This window comes from Leguminivora glycinivorella, chromosome 8 (assembly GCF_023078275.1).
Source record: "Leguminivora glycinivorella isolate SPB_JAAS2020 chromosome 8, LegGlyc_1.1, whole genome shotgun sequence".
Taxonomy (NCBI): Eukaryota; Metazoa; Arthropoda; class Insecta; order Lepidoptera; family Tortricidae; genus Leguminivora; species Leguminivora glycinivorella.
In genome coordinates this window covers 2,006,948-2,029,376 of record NC_062978.1, presented here as the reverse complement: position 1 = coordinate 2,029,376, position 22,429 = coordinate 2,006,948, and the positions used below count along the sequence as shown (strand labels likewise).

The window sequence follows — 22,429 nt, the reverse complement described above, 5'->3', positions numbered from 1 at the left end:
CCATTACCAAGTCTACTACAATTTTAGTTTTGACACTTCAGTGCTTTTAGTTTTGCCCCGGCAGTGGCAGCGTTTGTGGAAAGGTTAAGATAAATCACGATTCTGTATTTTCCCACCGTGCTGTTACAGCATTGCTTATGGAAAGGCGAGGTGACTGGCCGGGCGGCCTCTGGCAGGCTGGCGCGGGACACCGCCGATCGATCCATCAAGTCTTCTACAAATTTAGATTTGGACACTTCAGTGACGTCTAAATGGCAGTGGCAGCGTCTGACACAACCTCGAACAAGTGACTAGCCTCAATGCTTCTCTCCAGTGGGGTCACTCAGGAGAATCGAGGCTCGTTACCTTTTCAACGTTGTGCCAGACGCAGAGACAGGGTTGTCTCTACTTAATTCTGTCTCATGGCACGGGTCGCCGCCAATCGATCCATTACCAGGGCGGCCCACTCCGCGATTCTATCGCCATTCTACAAGTACATGCCGGGGGCCGCGAGTCCGCGGCCCATTCAGTGGTGAAATTCAATGTCGGCTGCTCGCGTGCGGTCCGAATTTAGAATGGCGGCATTTTGTGAACATCAAAGGAGTGAGCCTTCTGTACTTGTACTATTATATATTCTGTGCCATTACCAAGTCTACTACAATTTTAGTTCTGATACTTCATTACTTTTAATACAATCTTTCTTTCGACACTTCTGTATCATCTGCGTGGCAGTAGCATCGTGTTTGACACGACTTCTAAATCCTCGGAGCCCCGTTGCCGGCGACGGGTGACCGAGCGTCAGAAAACCCACGCACCCGCGACCGACGGCGTGTGGCACAGCGTGCGCCGCACATCCAGACGCCTCCGGTCGCATGTGACGGGCCAGAGAAACCAGGGCCTAAAATGTTATGACTAGCCGCGATGTTATCTTATGCTTCTTCTTTGTCCAGCCCATTTCCCAGTTCAGCTGGGGTCAGGCCCCTCGTTCGTCGGCGTCAGGACTGAGGACAATTCTATCCTGGGTTGTCTTTGTGGTCAGGTTTTGTGTCCGCATATTTCTCTCGACATTAGGCCACCAGACCCTTGCCTTGTCGCGCGCGAGTCCATACTTGAAGTCGCGCTTGATGTATGGACCCGCGCGCGACAAGGCAAGTTGCGCTAAAGGGGCAGGTTGCCGGTCTTCTGCCTGGTCCTGTGGGGTTGCTTGGTATGTTCATAGCCTTCCTCACTGCCGCGATTCTCATGCACAGTATTTCTGTCCTATGGGAATGAGGTTATTGACCGGCCCCTGACTGGCACGGGTCGCCGCCAATCGATCCGTTACCAAGTCTACTACAATTCCATTATTGCTAAAAGCTAATCAATTTACTTTGTATCGATATATGACGTAAATGTTGTTTTTTATTCGTTTCTATTCTTGGCTTGACCAGTTAGGCGGAAGCCGCGGAAGAACGGAAACCACTTTGCTATCTACATAAATTATTTTCTACATTCTACAAACTTTTACGTCGCAAACTTAAGGCATTAGCTTATTATTCTGGTCAGTTTCCACAATTCCACAACCATTGGTACCTTACCTACCTAACTACATTAGTAGGTGACATGTCTACGAAGTTAGATAACGGCACTAAAGAAGTTATAAAATTGATGAAGCAACTGAAATTGAAGTTAGGTACTGTCTAATCGCCTAGTTTACAATTCACAATGTTCATATATTTCCATTTACTGCCAAAAGCAGTAAACCTGCAGTCTGATCGATCAACTGATAATACTGATTACTGTGACGGATTGTAGCATTTCATGTCTATACCTATGTAGGCTTCTACTATCTGTTCACGTCAATTCCGACGGCCTTTAAACTATTTGAATGTAAAACCGCTGAAAAGTAGTTCTTAAAGATTTGGTTTAAGGTCGGTCATGGGTATCATGTGTAACGCAAGGTGGAGTTAATCGATTGATGAATAACAAAAGGCCTGTTTTGAGCGCAGCGCTCCGGCCGAATTGTGATTTTTAACCCCGACGCATAAACGACGGGGTGTTATAAGTTTGACGTGTCTGTCTGTCTGTCTGTCTGTTTGTCTGTCTGTCTGTGTGTGTCTGTCTGTGGCATCGTAGCTCCCGAACGGATGAACCGATTTAGATTTTTTTTGTCTGAAAGCTGAGTCGGGAGTGTTCTTAGCCATGTTTCATGAAAATCAGTCTACTATATCGCGGTCGGGGGTTTTTTCAAAATTTTAATTTTGTGGTTAGGTTATACCAAAATAATTTATTGCGACGTTTTATTTATACCTATACTAGCTTTTACCCGCGGCTTCGCCCGCGTAATAAAAGTATTCATTAAGATTTTCATTTGGATCCTTAGGTTTCTCTGGTATATTTATCTGCGATTATTTCGATTGCACATAATACTTTTGCTTGCAATGATTGTAGAAATATTACACATCGACCACAGCGTAGGTAATTCTATATACGCTGGGGAAACCTTTATAAACATCCCACATAGCCCGTATTTCGACACTATATGATCGGTGGGTAAAAAGTACTTTTTTCTATTATCCCTTACAATTTTTTACATTTTGCTTATACTTATCGCAAACGTAATCTTCAAGCAAGCAAACAACGATCGTCTTAGAGCACTTTGATTGTAAGAGACCGCCGACCGATTATCCGTATCCCTCTAACGATACCCATATTATCCGTATCCGTATCCGTATCCGTATCCGTTTCCGTATCCGTATCCGTATCCCTATCTCTATCCCTATCGCTATCGCTATCGCTAACGCTATGGCTATCGCTATCCCTATCGCTATCCCTATCGCTATCCCTATCCCTTATCAAGATAATACTAAGTTCTCGCGCTTTGTACACATATTTAAAGTCACATACAGGTCGAAAGCGATTAATTAACATTATTTTTACCTTTTTTCCCAACGTTTCGGCCAGGTTGCACTGGCCGTGGTCGCGGAAGACTGACGTCCCAGCAAAATGTCACCGGAGATGTAAACAACACAAAACTACCCGATATTAATTTATATAAATGTTCGGGGTAGACAAATAAATATAATCTACCCGCATGTAATTATTTACGACATCACATTAGAAACCTCAAAAATAACAGTACTTCTCCACTATTTAATGGATGTTATTATACATATAAACCTTCCTCTTGAATCACTCTATCTATTAAAAAAAAACCGCATCAAAATCCGTTGCGTAGTTTCAAAGATTTAAGCATACAAAGGGACATAGGGACATAGAAAGCGACTTTGTTTTATACTATGTAGTGATATCGCTATCCCTATCGCTATCCCTATCCCTTATCAAGATAACACTAAGTTCTCGCGCTTTGTACACATATTTAAAGTCACATACAGGTCGAATGCGATTAATTAACATTATTTTTACCTTTTTTCCCAACGTTTCGGCCAGGTTGCACTGGCCGTGGTCGCGAAGACTGACGTCCCAGCGAAATGTCACCGGAGATGTAAACAACACAAAACTACCCGATATTAATTTATATAAATGTTCGGGGTAGACAAATAAATATAATCTACCCGCATGTAATTATTTACGACATCACATTAGAAACCTCAAAAATAACAGTACTTCTCCACTATTTAATGGATGTTATTATACATATAAACCTTTCTCTTGAATCACTCTATCTATTAAAAAAAACCGCATCAAAATCCGTTGCGTAGTTTCAAAGATTTAAGCATACAAAGGGACATAGGGACATAGGGACAGAAAAAGTGACTTTGTTTTATACTATGTAGTGATGATTTGTTCTTGAGAAGATATATTGGATAACATGTAAGTCTGAGGCTTAGCCGGCCTAGCCAAAATGACAATCGTTGACGCTAGACGCCGTTCGAAACGCAGTCTGGCTCTGTCGCTCCACTACAGAAGAGCGGTAAGGAGAGCTTAGCTACTATATGCTTACGACACGTAACATTGACATTGGTCTAAGGCAATGGTGGGCAAACTATTTTCATTGCGGTCCAAAATTTGAAGGAATTTTAAGAGGCGGACCAGATTTACAACAAAAATGCATTTTTAATACAGTGCTGTCCGTATCACACACTATTTTGAAGGACCGATGGCGGGCTGGATAAAACCCTTTCGCGGGCCGAACTTGGCTCACGGGCCGTACTTGGCACAGCAACGTAGGCAACAGCCGCGATAGGTTGGAGCGAGACACAGCGATGGGACCTTTCGTGGCGAGGCCGTAAGCGATTGTGATTTCGGCTAGGCGCAGACTTCGTGCCGACGGTTCTTTGAACTCGAGTGGTGTAAAAGTTTTCCACTTGGCGGGGCGTACTTTGTAACTACAGTAATATACAGTTCGAAGAACTGTACCTACTAAGTACTGTCTTGAAATGCTGAGATTAAATTCAACACGAACCAAAAGTTTCACCAGTTTCTCTAGAGTGGACACATATAAGTATACTCGTAGGATAAATACGTATGATGTTCTAAGACTACGGGACATGAAGGGAAAGTACCATCTTCTTCTTATCGTGTCGAGGTTCCTTTCTTTTTTATACAATAGATGCCCAAAAGGCAGCAGAATTAACAGCCCTGGCTGTCGCCTCTCAAAGTAGTTACCTACCATCAATATCGTAGATTTTATTTTTCAAAGGTAGTAATTAATTCTGATCTCCAATATATTTTCCCTTCACGCCCCATAGTCTTCGGACACCCTGTATACATTTTGATCTAATTAAGCTAATTAAACAGTTAATGTCTTTTTATACACCGTGTTTTTATTGTTTTCCGTTAAATTCCCCCTCCCCTCCTTGGAACCCTCCTTGGAACCTCTTGGAATTTACCCTCCTTGGAACTTGTACACTCCTTTTTGCTGTGTACTTAATACAGCAAAAGGGAATGTACAAGTTTCTAATGGGGTGGCAACGCGCATGTGACACTGTTTGAGTTGCAGGCGTCCATAGGTTACGGTGACCGCTTTACATCAGGCGGGCCGTATACTTGTTTGCCACCGACGTAGTATAAAAAAAAAAAAAAATTCGACACGCGGCTAGGTTCATCATCAGGAACCACCCTGTATATCGCTTTTCGTTAAACTAAAAAAAAAATATTTTTCCTTTCCTAATATATCAATCAATTAGTGTCAAGTGTCTGACGGCAAATATCAAAACAAATAACATAAGAAAGTGGTAAGGGATAAGGACACGTGTTCAGTAATTAAATTATTTTTTTAAATAATACGATAACCATAAGAGTTAGGACGCTAGTTTCTTACAGAAATTAATTGTATTTGACCTAAAGAACCTTCCCTTAAAGTTAACAGAATTTAATAAAAACAGGGTGTATAGTTGCGTTGTGAATTTTATTACTTATTGAGACTACCACCTACTTGTGTCGTGTCCTTTAACCCCGCTTGCAAATTTTTATCGGGAACTAGTATTGATCGGAAAACTCACCAACATTTTAATTGTTACAGGTATTAATTATGGGGCGTAAAGTGACAGTAGCGTCGTGCACGCTCAACCAATGGGCGCTCGATTTCGAAGGGAACTTGAGCCGCATCCTGCAGTCGATCCAGGAGGCTAAGGAGCTGGGGGCCACTTACCGGACGGGGCCCGAGCTCGAGATATGGTAATTACCACAATTACATGAAACAAAATGGCCGCCTGTCACATTGACGTGATATTGTATAATAACAAACGTTTTTAGAAAAATGTGTCTTCAGAATATTGATTTTTTGGGCTCATTAATCGGAATCGTTTGTACCTACTTTTACGCTTCATACACAAAAAAAAACAGAATGTTTATTCAGTAGGCCTCACGGGTTATTTTACAAAAGGACGTGTCTATAGATAAAGATGTTACTCGATTAAAAAAAAATGTCATCTAAATATTGACTTTTCGTGGTAATTTAATCTGTAACGATAAAACGGGTCGTGAAGTGACAGTAGCGTCGTGCACGCTCAACCAATGGGCGCTCGATTTCGAAGGGAACTTGAGCCGCATCCTGCAGTCGATCCAGGAGGCTAAGGAGCTGGGGGCCACTTACCGGACGGGGCCCGAGCTCGAGATATGTTAATTACCACAATTACATGAAACAAAATGGCCGCCTGTCACATTGACGTGCTATTGTTTAATAACAAACGTCTTTAGAAAAAGGTGTCTTCAGAATATTGACTTTTTGGGCTCATTAATCGGAATCGTTTGTACTTTTACGCTTCACACACAAAAAAATAAAAAATCAGAATAATATTGTCTTCGGTTACCGCGATAGATCATGAAATAAAACTATGGAAACGGATTAAATCGCGTATATAATGAATTTAAAATTCATCCCGACGTTTCGAACACTTTATAGCGTTAGCAACGTCGGGATGAGTTTTAAATTCATTATACGCGATTTAATCCGTTTCCATAGTTTTATTTCATGAAAAAATCAGAATGTTTATTCTGTAAGTAGGCCTCACGGGTTCTTTTACAAAAGGACGGGGCTATAGATAAAGATATTACTCGTTTTAAAAAAAAGTGTCATCTAAATATTGACTTTTCGTGATAATTTAATCTGTAACGATAAAACGTATCGTGAAGTGACAGTAGCGTCGTGCACGCTCAACCAATGGGCGCTCGATTTCGAAGGGAACTTGAGCCGCATCCTGCAGTCGATCCAGGAGGCTAAGGAGCTGGGGGCCACTTACCGGACGGGGCCCGAGCTCGAGATATGGTAATTACCACAATTACATGAAACAAAATGGCCGCCTGTCACATTGACGTGATATTGTTTAATAACAAACGTCTTTAGAAAAAGGTGTCTTCAGAATATTGACTTTTTGGGCTCATTAATCGGAATCGTTTGTACTTTTACGCTTCATACACAAAAAAAATAAAAAATCTGAATAATATTGTCTTCGGTTACCGCGATAGATCATGAAATAAAACTATGGAAACGGATTAAATCGCGTATATAATGAATTTAAAATTCATCCCGACGTTTCGAACACTTTACAGCGTTAGCAACGTCGGGATGAATTTTAAATTCATTATACGCGATTTAATCCGTTTCCATAGTTTTATTTCATGAAAAAATCAGAATGTTTATTATGTAAGTAGGCCTCACGGGTTCTTTTACAAAAGGACGGGGCTATAGATAAAGATATTACTCGTTTTTTAAAAAAAGTGTCTAAGTATTGACTTTTCGTCGTAATTTAATCTGTAACAATAAAACGGGTCGTGAAGTGACAGTAGCGTCGTGCACGCTCAACCAATGGGCGCTCGATTTCGAAGGGAACTTGAGCCGCATCCTGCAGTCGATCCAGGAGGCTAAGGAGCTGGGGGCCACTTACCGGACGGGGCCCGAGCTCGAGATATGGTAATTAGTAAAAAAAAAATATTGGGGACACCTTACACAGATCAAATTAGCCCTAAACTAAGCAAAGCTTGTACTATGGGTGCTAAGCGACGATATGCATACTTAAATAGATAAATACATCCATACTAATTATAAATGGGAAAGTGTGTGTGTCTGTTTGTTTGTCCGTCCACGGCAAAACGGAGCGACGAATTGTCGTGATTTTTTAAGTGGAGATAGTTGAAAGGATGGAGAGTGACATAGACTACTTTTGTCTATTTCTATCGCGAGCGAAGCCGCGTGCAAAAGCTAGTACTTAAAACATTCATGACTCAGGAAGAAATATCTGCTCATCACACAAATAAATGCCCTTACCGGGATTCGAATCCAGGACCGCGGCTTAACAGGCAGCAATATTGATGTTTGTCAAATTAAACATGTAAAATCAAGTCACTCACGTAAAATTGTCGAAAACCGCTCGACATGTTTCGCTCCGTAACGAGGAGCATTTTCATTGAGCTCGCACGATGCCGATGGTATCTCGACGCAGGCACGACTGCATCGGGATATTCGGGACACCATGTTTTGTATCATGTCGAGCGATTTTGACAATTTTACGTGTGACCTGATTTTACATGTTTAATATTAATATGTCAGTGTCTAACGGTAGTTTTGTTAGATTTGTGTCTCTTTCTAACCCCTCACTTCCCTAAAATAGGGGGTGGAAGTTTGTGTGGAGTATTTCGCAATCTGCCGCAGCCACGGTCAAAAGCTAGTGACTTATAATATAAATAAATAAATATTATAGGACCTCTTACACAGATTGACGTGAGTCCCACGGTAACTTATGTTCCAATGTACCTAGTGCCGTTATAAAATAAAATAAAAAAGCCTTATATTTCTTACAACTTATAAAACGATAAAATACAATTTGAACTTATTTCTACATAATCTAATCTAATACATTTTACATACTAATATTTTTAACTATTGCGGTTTGTAAGAACCCCTCGCTACTCGAAGGTGAAGGCCTCCTCTAGTGATCTCCAAGCGTCTCTATTGTTTGCTTTATGCAGTGCCGTTATAGGGCATACATAATCATTAATATAGTTACATAATGCGGATGAATGTCGAAGGAAGTAAGGGGAGGGGAGAACCGAGTGTGTGACAGATGATATGAAACGAAAGCAAGTAAAGCGAGGAATGGAAGAGGAGGGTATGCTGTGCCGAACCCCAAATGACCCAGTCATAAGGGCATATGGGCCATTTTTTTCAAAGTTGTCCACCCCACTTTTTTTTGGATTTGGAAATTTTTATGTGTTTTCCACTCAGAATCGCAAGCTCTTTCAATCGTAATAAGAGAAAACAAGTGTCCCAAGGTTTTTTCCCATTCAGTTACCATTTTTTCATACATTTTGTATGGCGGTAACGGAATGGAAGGTTCGAAAAAATGTATGGAAATCTTGGGACATTTTTTTTCTCCTATCAGGATCGAAAGAGCTCTCGATTCTGAGTATGAATCGCTTAAAAATACCCATGTTACAAAAAAAGTGGGGTGGACAACTTTGAAAAAAATTACCCAGCTGAATGATGATGATAATGACTGAAATAGGTAAATAGCAGTCTTCGTTGTATGTTATTTCTAAAAGATTTTTTAATTTCAGTGGCTACAGTTGCGAGGACCATTTCCACGAGCCAGATACCTACCTCCACAGCTGGCAGGTCCTGGCGGAACTACTCAAATCCCCAACTTGCAACGACATGCTTATCGACGTGGGTATGCCGGTTCAACACCGGAATGTGTCCTATAACTGTCGCGTGGCGTTCTTTAATAAGAAGATACTGCTGATTAGGCCGAAGATGATGCTGTGTGAAGACGGGAACTATAGAGAGTCGAGGTGGTTCTCTAGGTGGACTAAAGTGAGTTAAACTTTGTGTTATACAGTCTTTTTAACCTCCGACGCAAAAACGACTGTCTGTCTGTGTGTGTGTGTCTGTCTGTGGCATTGTAGCTCCCGAACGGATGAACCGATTTGGATTTAGTTTTTTTTTGTCTGAAAGCTGAGTAAGTCGGGAGTGTTCTTAGCCATGTTTCATGAAAATCGGTCTACTATGTCGCGGTCGGGGGTTTTTTCAAAATTTTAATTTTGTGGTTAGGTTATTATATGGTGTAGGCATTTTTAGATGGTGTAGGTCGGGGTTCAGGCAGACCAAAAAGGAGATGGTGCGACGACCTGGAATTTTTTTTATTCCAACTGGTGGGGAAATGCGAGTGATAGGGTCGAGTGGAGGAAGAGAGGGGAAGCCTTTGCCCAGCAGTGGGACACTAACGCAGGCTAAAAAAAAAAACTCCTTTTTTACCAGGCTGTATTTCCTCTTGTCTTGTTACCCCACCATAAATAACCCATTTGAAATTTATTTTTAACAAGCAGAAACGTCTGCTAACGATTCTAAACATTTTTATATTAAAGGAAAAAATGGAAATGGTTTCTGCTTGTTAAAAATAAATTTAGTATGGGTTAGCACATTGTTACTGGTGAATTCTCAATATAACTTGAGACTCCAGTGCCGTTACAAGATGTAATAGTCTGTCGGTAGATGGCGCTAGACGTCACCCCAAGACGTGTGACTGTGTACATAAGGAAAGGCATGGAAAGATTTGCGATGTCCGGCGCGGCTTCCGTAGCTCAATTGGTTAAGAGCCTTGCACGGATTGCAAATGATGCGGGTTCAAGTCCCGCCGGAAGCGTAAATTTTTCAATTTTTTCCTTTAATATAAAAATGTTTAGAACCCATTTGAAGTTTGTGAAATCCTTAATACAAGCCACAGACCAACCCCTATAGACATCCATTACAAGACGACTCGCGGTCACCAGCCTTACTTGTATTTGCCATGATATAAGCGCGGGCGCTCGCCGTGCCCGATCAGTAACGACCAAGTCACCGACCCGAAAGCAGCTCGTGTTTTTCGCAATAAAAAAATTGAAAAGGGCTATTTTGATGCCTTAAAGATGTCCACCAATAGTGTGAAATGGTGTGGAAAGGTAACAAGAAGATCAAATTTAAAAACAGACGGTATTACATTCCACAAATAAGTCATATTTATAATTTATTCAGAGCCGGCATAGGTCAACTTACACTGGCTATTTACGCGACCCCCTTTTCATCTGGCGCGACTGCCTGCCGTCCTTGAAACGACCAATCGCAACGCGCTAAACACATTCCCCTCCCGCTCCTCGCGCCCCAAGCACTGGTGATTTGTAGCGCGCACAAAATTTACAATATTGGCACTCTATAGGAGGTTCTCTGTGATACAAGCACAGTATAATAAAGAGTACTATCGTAAAGTATGGCCACTCCCTCTCCCCGCTGAAAGTCTCGCCCACCCCCTCTCGGTTACCTCGCAGTTACCGCCTGTCAAAAACGCGACCTGTCGACCTGTCATATCTCACTCATACAAACATACGCGTTCACCTACACGAGCTTAGGGTCCCCCCACATCTAGCGTCTCGCGAGCGTCGCGTCGGGCCAACTGTATGGGCAAAGCCTGACGCCGCGTCGACGTCGCGCCGACGCGGCGTCTTTTTCCTTTTGGGCTGTAAATACACTAAACTCAAAATACACTAGTAGTCAATATGCTACAATTTCAAAACGACCTTTGCTCATAACACACGAGACCCTAATTACTATATTCCCAAAAGGAACCTATCCTCGATATGCACCATTCTCATTGCGTACTATTTCCAAAATACTATATTCCCAAAATACCCTAAATTATCTCCACTCGGAAGTGCCAATATACTCTACTGTCATAAGGCATTATTCCCAAAATACTCTAATCCCTATACACCCTAGTCCCAAAATACACTATTTTTTTTTAATGCCAATTTCTCGTTTCTACGTTAAGCGAAACGGAGGGTATGGGAAAAGTTTTTCGCAATTTGTGACTTTTCTAGCCGGAAATTTTTTTTTTGGTCACATACAAGCTTTTGATACTGGATAGGAATGGGATCGATTGGCGTCAAAGAAAAGTTTGTCAAAAATGCCCTTTTTCTCGCATCCTGTATGTTTTTTTCCTAATTCTGTAAATGCCATTTTTCATCAATTTAAAATCGATGGATGGTCCCCTTAGACCATTTTCTCGTAGGACTACGGCATCTCATAGCTGCCCTTACTGACCCGCTATCAAAATAGGTACACCCTGTATAATAAGTTAACGTACATAAACTCACAAATCGTGTAGACAGAGCAAATGAAACTATGAATTTCAGTTCCACTCTTGGCAATTAAGGAGTTGAAATTAAACGAAATTGTGATGGTGACCGGTTGCCAGCCCACCGCCCACACCACAATGGAACCCAATAGTTTAGTAAGTGGCATTGCTAAAAAAAAATCATCTTTCATTCCAATAACGCCAGGTGATCCCCCCCCCCCCTCCGTTTCGCTTATCGTAGAAACGAGAAATTGGCATAAAAAAAAATAGTGTATTTTGGGACTAGGGTGTATTGGGATTAGAGTATTTTGGGAATAATGCCTTATGACAGTAGAGTATATTGGCACTTCCGAGTGGAGATAATTTAGGGTATTTTGGGAATATAGTATTTTAGAAATAGTACGCAATGAGAATGGTGCATATCGAGGACAGGTTCCTTTTGGGAATATAGTAATTAGGGTCTCGTGTGTTATGAGCAAAGGTCGTTTTGAAATTGTAGCATATTGACTACTAGTGTATTTTGAGTTTAGTGTATTTACAGCCCAAAAGTCTTTTTCCATACAGTTGGCCCGACGCGACGCTCGCGAGACGCTAGATGTGGGGGGACCCTTAGACTGTGTGCTAGGAACGCGCCTCTTTCATATATTTGATCGCGAGTGTCCAAGGTGTGATAAAAGTGTTATTTTTTATGAAATGAAATGATTTATTTGCCATTAAATGTGGTATACAATGGTGTTAAATATATAATATTAGAGCTAAACACATTTAGGCTTTAAAAAGCCATGCAAATTGTGATATTCTAAGTCTAAGTTTAAGTCATGAACAAATTATTTTCATGGAAAATGTTTTAATTAAGGACCGGCAAGTCGAAGACTACTATCTCCCGCGAATGATAACGACCATCACGGGCCAGAGTACCGTACCTATCGGAGACGCAGTTATTGCTACTAAGGACACCTGCATCGGGTTCGAAATCTGTGAGGAGCTGTGGAATCCACAAAGGTACTTATTTTTTAACCCCCGACGCAAAAACGACGGGGTGTTATAAGTTTGACGTGTCTGTCTGTTTGTCTGTCTGTCTGTGTGTGTGTGTCTGTCTGTGGCATCGTAGCTCTCGAACGGATGAACCGATTTAGATTTAGTTTTTTTTTATTGAAAGCTGAGTTAGTCGGGAGTGTTCTTAGCCATGTTTCATGAAAATCGGTCCACTATGTCGCGGTCGGGGGTTTTTTCAAAATTTTAATTTATTGGTTAGGTTATACAAGCTTTCATTTAGTTGCCTGCCTGTGGTCAGAATTAGTTTCTATTCTATGAATTTGCTACTTAAATCTGGCCCGTTTGTCTAGTTTTATACTACGTCGGTGGCAAACAAGCATACGGTCCGCCTGATGGAAAGCGGTCACCGTAACCTATGGACGCCTGCAACTCAAAGAGTGCGCGTTGCCACCCCATTAAGAAACTTGAAACGAAACGGTGAAGTTAAGATATTGCAAAAAATCTTTCAAATCAAGGTTCCGCTCTCGACAGTTTCCTCCTTTAAAATCTAATCAATCATAACGAAATCTGAGAATCAGAACAACAGTGAAATAATCTATGTTGGACCGTTTAGTTATTTTGGCTAATTGTTACCAATCTTGAGTATCACACCTTATTTGCGCCATAATGAAAAAGGCCGTTTTTGGAATTTTTTTATTAGCTCTAGAGCCTTTAAAAATAAAAATAAAATAACAAAAAAATCGAAACGGTCCGACAAGATAAAAATAATAATAATCCGTGTTGAAAAAATCGTTGCTCTATCTTCAAAAACCAGGAAGGAAATAGTCGAGAGCGTTTGTATGGAGAATTGACCCCTCCTGTATTGTCTTAACATTTTAGCCGCCACATCGCGCTTGGTCTCGATGGCGTGGAGATAATCGCCAATGGCTCCGGGAGCTACATGGAGCTTCGCAAGGCATACGTCACCGTCGACCTGGTGAAGGTAGGTTCACACTTATTAATGCCAAAACATGCGATTCACACCAAAACACACACTTCACTCCAAAACACACGCTTCACACTAAAACACACACTTCACACCACAACACACGCTTCACACCACAACACACGCTTCACACCACAACACACGCTTCACACCACAACACACGCTTTACACCAAAACACACGCTTCACACCAAAACACACGCTTCACACCACAACACACGCTTCACACCAAAACACACGCTTCACACCAAAACACACATTCACACCAAGACACACATTCACACCAAGACACACTCTTCGCTTCACACCAAAACACACGCTCCACAACAAAACACACGCTTCACACCAAAACACACGCTTTACACCAAAATACACGCTTCACACCAGAACACACGCTTCACATCAAAACACACGCTTCACACCAAAACACACGCTTCACACCACATTTCACACCAAAACACACTTCACACAAAAACACACGCTTCACACCAAAACACACACTTCACACTAGAGATGGGCCGAATATGGACTTTGCCGAATACGAATATTCGGCCGAACATTCGGTTTAGATCTTACCGAACCGAACATTCGGCCGAATATTCGGTGCGCTATATTTTTAAAGCTGATGTAGAGTTTGAAACTTTTAAACGAATGGTAATGAAAATAGAACGTTACTATTGTTACTAAGGCGCCTACTGTTCTTATCAATAGAAGGATACTTAAAATTTTGTTCTTTCCATTTTTAAGCATATATTTAGCTCTATGTTTGTAGTTCCTTGGAATGTTGAAATAGGATGGCATTATCCGATGAATTACGAAACAACTTGCGTTATTTAACATTTTGTTTATTCGGTAAATATTCGGCAATGTAACCGAACTATTCGGCCGAATACGAACATTGACAAAGTTGCCGAATATGCCGAATACCGGCCAATATTTACCGAATATTCGGCCCATCTCTACTTCACACCATTTTAGGCCGCTTTGGTAACCCTATTTTTTCTAAGCTGCTGAAACTTTTAAAATGTTTATCAGTTCTTTTGATTAAGTACCTACTAAATATCATTTTTTAGAGTGCGACATTTAAGAGTGGAGGGGCGTACCTGTTCAGCAACCTTCGCGGCTGCGATGGACAGAGGATCTACTTCAACGGCTGCTCCTGTGTCGCCTTAAACGGGCAGATTGTCAGCCGAGGCCTGCAGTTCGCATTGGTTGATGTTGTAAGGTTTTCTATTTTTTTTAATACTACGTCGGTGGTAAACAAGCATACGCTCCGCCTGATGGAAAGCGGACACTGTAACCTATGGACGCCTGCAATTCAAGGAGTGTCGCGTGCGCGTTGCAAAAATAGACGCTCGAAAGCTGCAAGCTGTGAGTAGGGACCTAGGTACCGACAACCTAGTCGTATTGACTGATTTCGTTTGGTACACTCAGTAGGTGCGTTTGCTTGATCTATGGTCTATGGTGTAAATGAAATCTGTGATACCTACAATCACGTACGTGTGACAGACGGATGGACGGACGGAATCTCAGTAACAGGGTCCCATTTTTCCTTTTTTTGCACGGAACCTTAAAAACCGCTTTAAACTCCCTTTATTTCCAGGAAGTAGTAGTAGCAACAATAGACCTAGAAGATATCCGGTCATACCGGACCCAGCTTCGCTCCCGTTCCCACCTGGCCGCGTCAAACCCCCCCTTCCCGAGGGTCACAGTGGACTTCGCGTTATCTGATGACGACGACGCCTTTCTGACAACAAGTCCGCCTATTGATTGGAAGTATCTGACGCCGGAGGAGGAAATTGAGCTTGGTACGTACGTGAGCATTTCTCTTTTTTGCCACTTTTATGAAATGTGATATTTTTGAAAAAAAAATGGTATTTCTACTCAGAATCACTAGCTTTTTCAATCCTAGTAGTTAAAAGAATTGTCCCATACGATTTTTTCTTATTTTGTTACCATTTTCCATACATGTTGTAGTATGAGGTAACAAAAGAGGAAAGTAACAAAAATGTATGGAAATTCTGCGAAACTTTTTGTCTCCCAGTGAGATTGAAAGTAATTCTGATTTACATGATTCTGAGTACAATTGACCTAAAATTCCCTAAAAAAAAACAAAATAAAATCTCATGCTCACGTTGTAAAAGGTATTTAAACAACGTTTTCTATATGTCTGTTTCAACTTTATTTGATAGCTCTTTTATATTTTACTACCAGTACCTTATTTTATGACTCAATATGTTTAGTCAATCTATAACTACAATTACAAATCCCTATTTTTACGAGGATAGCAAACTTTTGAGAAGATTCAACCGCAGTATACAGCAGAGCTGCCGAACGCTTATAGAGCAGCTTCCTTTTCCTAGCGTTTGTCCAGATTGAATTCAGAAAGCTTGAGAAGACGTACCGTAAACCTATAAATTTACCGTTGTCCAACTTAAATTATGCCCTATAATGGCTCGAAGCTGTGTAGGAAGGTAGCGTACGTCCTTCGGTACGTACGGTATATGAGGACACCGCTATCCTAGGAAAGTGGTGCTTTAGGGCGCGCTAGTCAATTCTTAAGAATTGGCGCTAGTTTAGAGGAACTACGTACTTTATAACCCTGTTGTCCTTCTTAGTCTTCTTACCTTACCGAGAGATTTGAGTTATGTGGCTGAGGGCAGTGAACACCGTTTACGTTCAAGTGCTAATCTATTCCTATGAATAATACACGTACGTACGCAAAATCATTCACGGTGCGCGCTGTGAAATTGTGGAATGAGATGCGTCTGTCGCTCAAACGCTCTGTGACATCACTCAAGGTGAATCTGCAGAAACTTTGGCTTTCTGAACAAGTACGATAATGACTTATATTGACCGGGATATAGACCGTGATTACCTTCAACTGCATGCAACTGCGTCGAAATATCGGGAGCTCGACAAAAATCAAAAAGGTAATCACGGTCTATATCCCGGTCAATATAAGTTCAACGTGCCTCTATATCTTGCTTTTGTAGACTATAGCAAAGCCTTTGACAGCATCAAACACTCCGCTATAATTTCCGCCATGCACAACCAAGGTATTAGATCCAACGTACGTTGAACTTGTTGGAACGATTTATAATAATAGCACGGCAGCCATTAAATTGCACGCACCTGGTCCTATTTTTAAAATAGAGAAAGGCGTTAAACAAGGTGACCCGCTGTCTCCTAAACTGTTCACCAGTTGCTTGGAGGAGATTTTTAAAAAGCTGGCGGTCTCTTGGGAGGGTTCGGGCATTGTTGTCGGTAATAAACGGTTAACTAACCTGCGTTTTGCCGATGAAATTGTCCTCTTTTCCCATACAGCATCTCAATTGCAACACATGCTCCAAGATCTCAGCACAGCGAGCCTTGAAGTTGGACTCACAATGAACAGAGCAAAAACTAAGTTAATGACCAATCGGGCAAAACATGGGGTCACGGTAGATGGGCAGGATATACAGTATGTTGATGAGTACATTTACTTGGGCCAGATAGCTTCCTTCGAAAACAGGCAAATCATAGAAGTCAATAGACGTATTGATAACGCCTGGAAGAGCTTCTGGTCCATGAAGGCGCTAATGAAGGGTAACCTTTCTCTGTGTCTCAAGTGCAAACTCATCGACATGTGTATCCAGCCTATCCTAACCTATGGCGCTCAAACGTGGTCACTAACAGAAGCTCTAAAGTCCAAACTCAAGGTTTGCCAGCGAGCGATGGAGCGCAGTATACTGGGTGTTCGCAGAACTGATCGAATCAGAAACACGGAACTGCGCTCCAGAACTCGAGTTGCAGATGTAGGTGTCAAGACCGCTACGCTTAAGTGGAACTGGGCTGGACATGTCTGCCGCATGCACCCTGAACGGTGGGCCAAAATGGTTACCGAGTGGGACCCACGGAACACCGTGGAGGGTGCAGGCCGGGGTTTAGGCAGACCGAAAAAGAGATGGCGGGACGACTTGAACGCATTTTATCCAAGCTGGCAAAATTACGCACATGACAGGGTTGAGTGGAAGAAGCGAGGGGAGGCCTTTGCCCAGCAGTGGGACACTACAGTAGGCTAATAAAAAAAAAATATTATGTATGTATTGATATATTTATATATTGGTTAGGTACATATTTTGTATTTTATTTATGTACTCTAGCATGTAATTTACTTTTCATCACACCCACACTTTAAATGTGCTATTGCACGCAGACGGAGTGTGAGTTATAGAAAAATCGTTCTCCCAAGGGAATAATGAAATTTCTTGTACCGTATTTAACTTTTTTACATCTATTTACATATTTTTTACATTGCGAGTGTGATGAAAAACATTGTGTGTAACTCGGGGAGTATGAATATTACTAACTCGAGTCTTTAAATCGCTCCGGCAAGCCGTCGCGATTTAACTTACTCTCGTTGGTAATATTCAACTTCCTCCCCTTGTTGCACAATGTACTATTTAGTGTCATTTTGTATGTATGTAGTTTATTTAATTGTTAGCAATATTTTGGATTACTTTTGACCTTTATTGTACTCCTGTAAGTTTGTCTATTTTACCTACTGGAACGATCCTCTCATCTACTCCAAGGTTAGCTGGAAGAGATCCCTTATAGGGATAAGCTCGCCTTTGTATCTCTGTACCTTCAAATTGTTTATAAACTGTTGTACACAATAAAGTGATTACTACTACTTGTTTTTACAGCGGTCCTCTGATGTTTGTTTGCAGGCCCAGCTTGTTGGTTATGGGACTACCTTCGCCGTTCCGGGCAGGGAGGGTTTTTCCTACCGCTGAGCGGCGGTGTAGACTCTACCAGTACCGCCTGCATAGTGTTCTCTATGTGCACTCAGATATGCGACGCCATACAGAAAGGAGGTAACCTAACATTAGTTGTGAGACTACCTGTGCCATTCGGGTAGTCTTCCTACCGCTGAGCGGCGGTGTAGATTCTACCAGTACCGCCTGCATAGTGTTCTCTATGTGCACTCGGATATGCGACGCTATACAGAAAGGAGGTAACCTAACATTAGTTGTGAGACTACCTGTGCCATTCCGATAGTCATCCTACCGCTGATCGGCCAACATAGCCTGCAGTATCCTCTTTGTACACCCAGATATGCGACGCTTTACAGAAAGGAGGTAATCTAACATTCTAGTTGTGAGACTACCTGTGCCATTCGGGTAGCCTTCCTACCGCTGAGCGGCGGTGTAGATTCTACCAGTACCGCCTGCATAGTGTTCTCTATGTGCACTCAGATATGCGACGCCATACAGAAAGGAGGTAACCTAACATTAGTTGTGAGACTACCTGTGCTATTCCGATAGTCATCCTACCGCTGATCGGCCAACATAGCCTGCAGTATCCTCTTTGTACACTCAGATATGCGACGCTTTACAGAAAGGAGGTAACCTAACATTAGTTGTGAGACAACCTGTGCCATTCCGATAGTCATCCTACCGCTGATCGGCCAACATAGCCTGCAGTATCCTCTTTGTACACTCAGATATGCGACGCTTTACAGAAAGGAGGTAACCTAACATTAGTTGTGAGACTACCTGTGCCATTCCGATAGTCATCCTACCGCTGATCGGCCAACATAGCCTGCAGTATCCTCTTTGTACACTTAGATATGCGACGCTTTACAGAAAGGAGGTAACCTAACATTCTAGTTGTGAGACTACCTGTGCCATTCCGATAGTCATCCTACCACTGATCGGCCAACATAGCCTGCAGTATCCTCTTTGTACACTTAGATATGCGACGCTTTACAGAAAGGAGGTAACCTAACATTCTAGTTGTGAGACTACCTGTGCCATTCCGATAGTCATCCTACCGCTGAGCGGCCAACATAGCCTGCGGTATCCTCTTTGTACACTCAGATATGCGACGCTTTACAGAAAGGAGGTAATCTAACATTCTAGTTGTGAGACTACCTGTGCCATTCGGGTAGTCTTCCTACCGCTGAGCGGCGGTGTAGACTCTACCAGTACCGCCTGCATAGTGTTCTCTATGTGCACTCAGATATGCGACGCCATACAGAAAGGAGGTAACCTAACATTAGTTGTGAGACTACCTGTGCCATTCAGGTAGACTTCCTACCGCTGAGCGACGGAGTAGATTCTACCAGTACCGCCTGCATAGTGTTCTCTATGTGCACTCAGATATGCGACGCTATACAGAAAGGAGGTAACCTAACATTAGTTGTGAGATTACCTGTGCCATTCCGATAGTAGGAATACCGCTGAGATGCCAACATAGCCTGCGCCGGCAAAAAATGCTGATTTTCGTGGGAGGTAATTTATGGATGATCCCTTTTTCGGTGCATGGACGAACGAATGCTCGCTCAGAACTGTTCACAACACTAAGAAATTCTAGTTGTATGACTAAAGCTGAGTTTAGACGTGCAAGTTATTGCTGCAAGTTTTGAGACGGAAGTATTCGCAAGAAAAAGATGCAGATATTTGCCACTCACTCTTACCTATAGTTGCGTCATAAAACTTGCAGCAATAACTTGCTGGTCTAAACTCAGCTTAAGTTGAATACACCCTTTATTGAATTCCGTTAATTTTAATGGAAGATTCATTACATCAAATACAATCAATTTCTCTTAAGAAACTAGCGTCTTAACTCTTGCGGTTATCGAGTTATTAAAAAAATAGATAATTGCTGAAAACGTGTGTCACAGCCTTTACCAATTCCTAATGTTATTTGTTTTGACGTGTGCCGTCAATCACTTGACAGTTGACACTAACTTGAATGTTTGAAAATTTATTATGTATGAAAATGATGAATTTTTTTTTGCGAATTTAACTAAAAGTGATATACAGGGTGGTTTCTGATAGTGAACCTAACGACGTGTCGAATTTAATTGAAAACAAAAAAACACAGTGTATATCGACTGTGGGATTGGGGAACAGTTGTGTTTGAGATCAATCACAATTTCGTTTTCTATCAACCTGTTAACTGCCAACTTGCCAAGAGTGGCACTGAAACAGTTTTTATATTCTCTGCCTACTCTTTTTGGGAATACAGGCATTAATTATGTATGTAGGCTAAGTTAAATAAAAGCTTGTAATGCTACAGACCCCTGATGTTGCTTATGTCCATTGGCGACGATAACCGCTTCCCATCAGGCGGCTCGTCTCCTTGTTTGCTGCCTATGTCATAACATAGTACATTACGATACAAGTGCGTAAAAAAGGAAGTTCGAAACGAGTTACGATAAATTAAAACACGAGTCTTTGTCGCACGTGTATCGTACGACGTTTTTCAGTACAGGTGGCCCTCCGAAGTTTAGACCTGACATATAATCACATCTCGCACTAGTGCGTAAAAAAACACCATGTGTACTAAAAAAAATGATTCAGTTTATTATTACTTTTCAGAAAGCCAAGTGCTATATGACGTCAGGAAGATCCTCTGCCAGGCCGATTACTCACCGTCAGACCCAATGGAGCTGTGTAATAGACTCTAGTGACATGCTACATGGCCACAGAGAACTCTAGCCAGGAGACCAAGCAGAGAGCGTCACAGGTACAGCACACATCGTCACAGTATAGCACTAGATCCTCTGCCAAGCCGACTACTCACCGTCAGATCCAATGGAGCTGTGTAATAGACTCCTAGTGACATGCTACATGGCCACAGAGAACTCTAGCCAGGAGACCAAGCAGAGAGCGTCACAGGTACAGCACACATCGTCACAGTATAGCACTAGATCCTCTGCCAAGCCGATTACTCACCGTCAGACCCAATGGAGCTGTGTAATAGACTCCTAGTGACATGCTACATGGTCACAGAGAACTCTAGCCAGGAGACCAAGCAGAGAGCGTCACAGGTACAGCACACATCGTCACAGTATAGCACTAGATCCTCTGCCAGGCCGATTACTCACCGTCAGACCCAATGGAGCTATGTAATAGACTCCTAGTGACATGCTACATGGCCACAGAGAACTCTAGCCAGGAGACCAAGCAGAGAGCGTCACAGGTACAGCACACATCGTCACAGTATAGCACTAGATCCTCTGCCAAGCCGATTACTCACCGTCGGACCCAATGGAGCTGTGTAATAGACTCCTAGTCACATGCTACATGGCCACAGAGAACTCTAGCCAGGAGACCAAGCAGAGAGCGTCACAGGTACAGCACACATCGTCACAGTATAGCACTAGATCCTCTGCCAGGCCGATTACTCACCGTCGGACCCAATGGAGCTGTGTAATAGACTCCTAGTGACATGTTACATGGCCACAGAGAACTCTAGCCAGGAAACCAAGCAGAGAGCGTCACAGGTACAGCACACATCGTCACAGTATAGCACTAGATCCTCTGACAGGCCGATTACTCACCGTCAGACCCAATGGAGCTGTGTAATAGACTCCTAGTGACATGCTACATGGCCACAGAGAACTCTAGCCGGGAGACCAAGCAGAGAGCGTCACAGGTACAGCACACATCGTCACAGTATAGCACTAGATCCTCTGCCAAGCCGATTACTCACCGTCAGACCCAATGGAGCTGTGTAATAGACTCCTAGTGACATGCTACATGGCCACAGAGAACTCTAGCCGGGAGACCAAGCAGAGAGCGTCACAGGTACAGCACACATCGTCACAGTATAGCACTAGACTAGATCCTCTGCCAAGCCGATTACTCACCGTCGGACCCAATGGAGCTGTGTAATAGACTCCTAGTGACATGCTACATGGCCACAGAGAACTCTAGCCGGGAGACCAAGCAGAGAGCGTCACAGGTACAGCACACATCGTCACAGTATAGCACTAGATCCTCTGCCAAGCCGATTACTCACCGTCAGACCCAATGGAGCTGTGTAATAGACTCCTAGTGACATGCTACATGGTCACAGAGAACTTTAGCCGGGAGACCAAGCAGAGAGCGTCACAGGTACAGCACACATCGTCACAGTATAGCACTAGA

General features: G+C 42.4%; 1 protein-coding gene across 1 annotated transcript in view; it reads left to right on the top strand.

Annotated features, from left to right (window-relative positions):
- Positions 1–22,429, top strand: part of LOC125228459 (glutamine-dependent NAD(+) synthetase) — a 57,297-nt gene that overhangs the window by 28,622 nt on the left and 6,246 nt on the right. The window contains exons 8-16 of the mRNA XM_048133018.1: positions 5,450–5,598; positions 8,977–9,232; positions 12,382–12,527; positions 13,401–13,503; positions 14,579–14,725; positions 15,109–15,313; positions 18,218–18,364; positions 20,876–20,916; positions 21,828–21,935. Coding sequence (XP_047988975.1) covers positions 5,453–5,598; positions 8,977–9,232; positions 12,382–12,527; positions 13,401–13,503; positions 14,579–14,725; positions 15,109–15,313; positions 18,218–18,364; positions 20,876–20,916; positions 21,828–21,935 — 1,299 coding nt within the window. The 5' untranslated portion in view covers positions 5,450–5,452. The remainder of the gene's footprint in view (positions 1–5,449; positions 5,599–8,976; positions 9,233–12,381; positions 12,528–13,400; positions 13,504–14,578; positions 14,726–15,108; positions 15,314–18,217; positions 18,365–20,875; positions 20,917–21,827; positions 21,936–22,429) is intronic.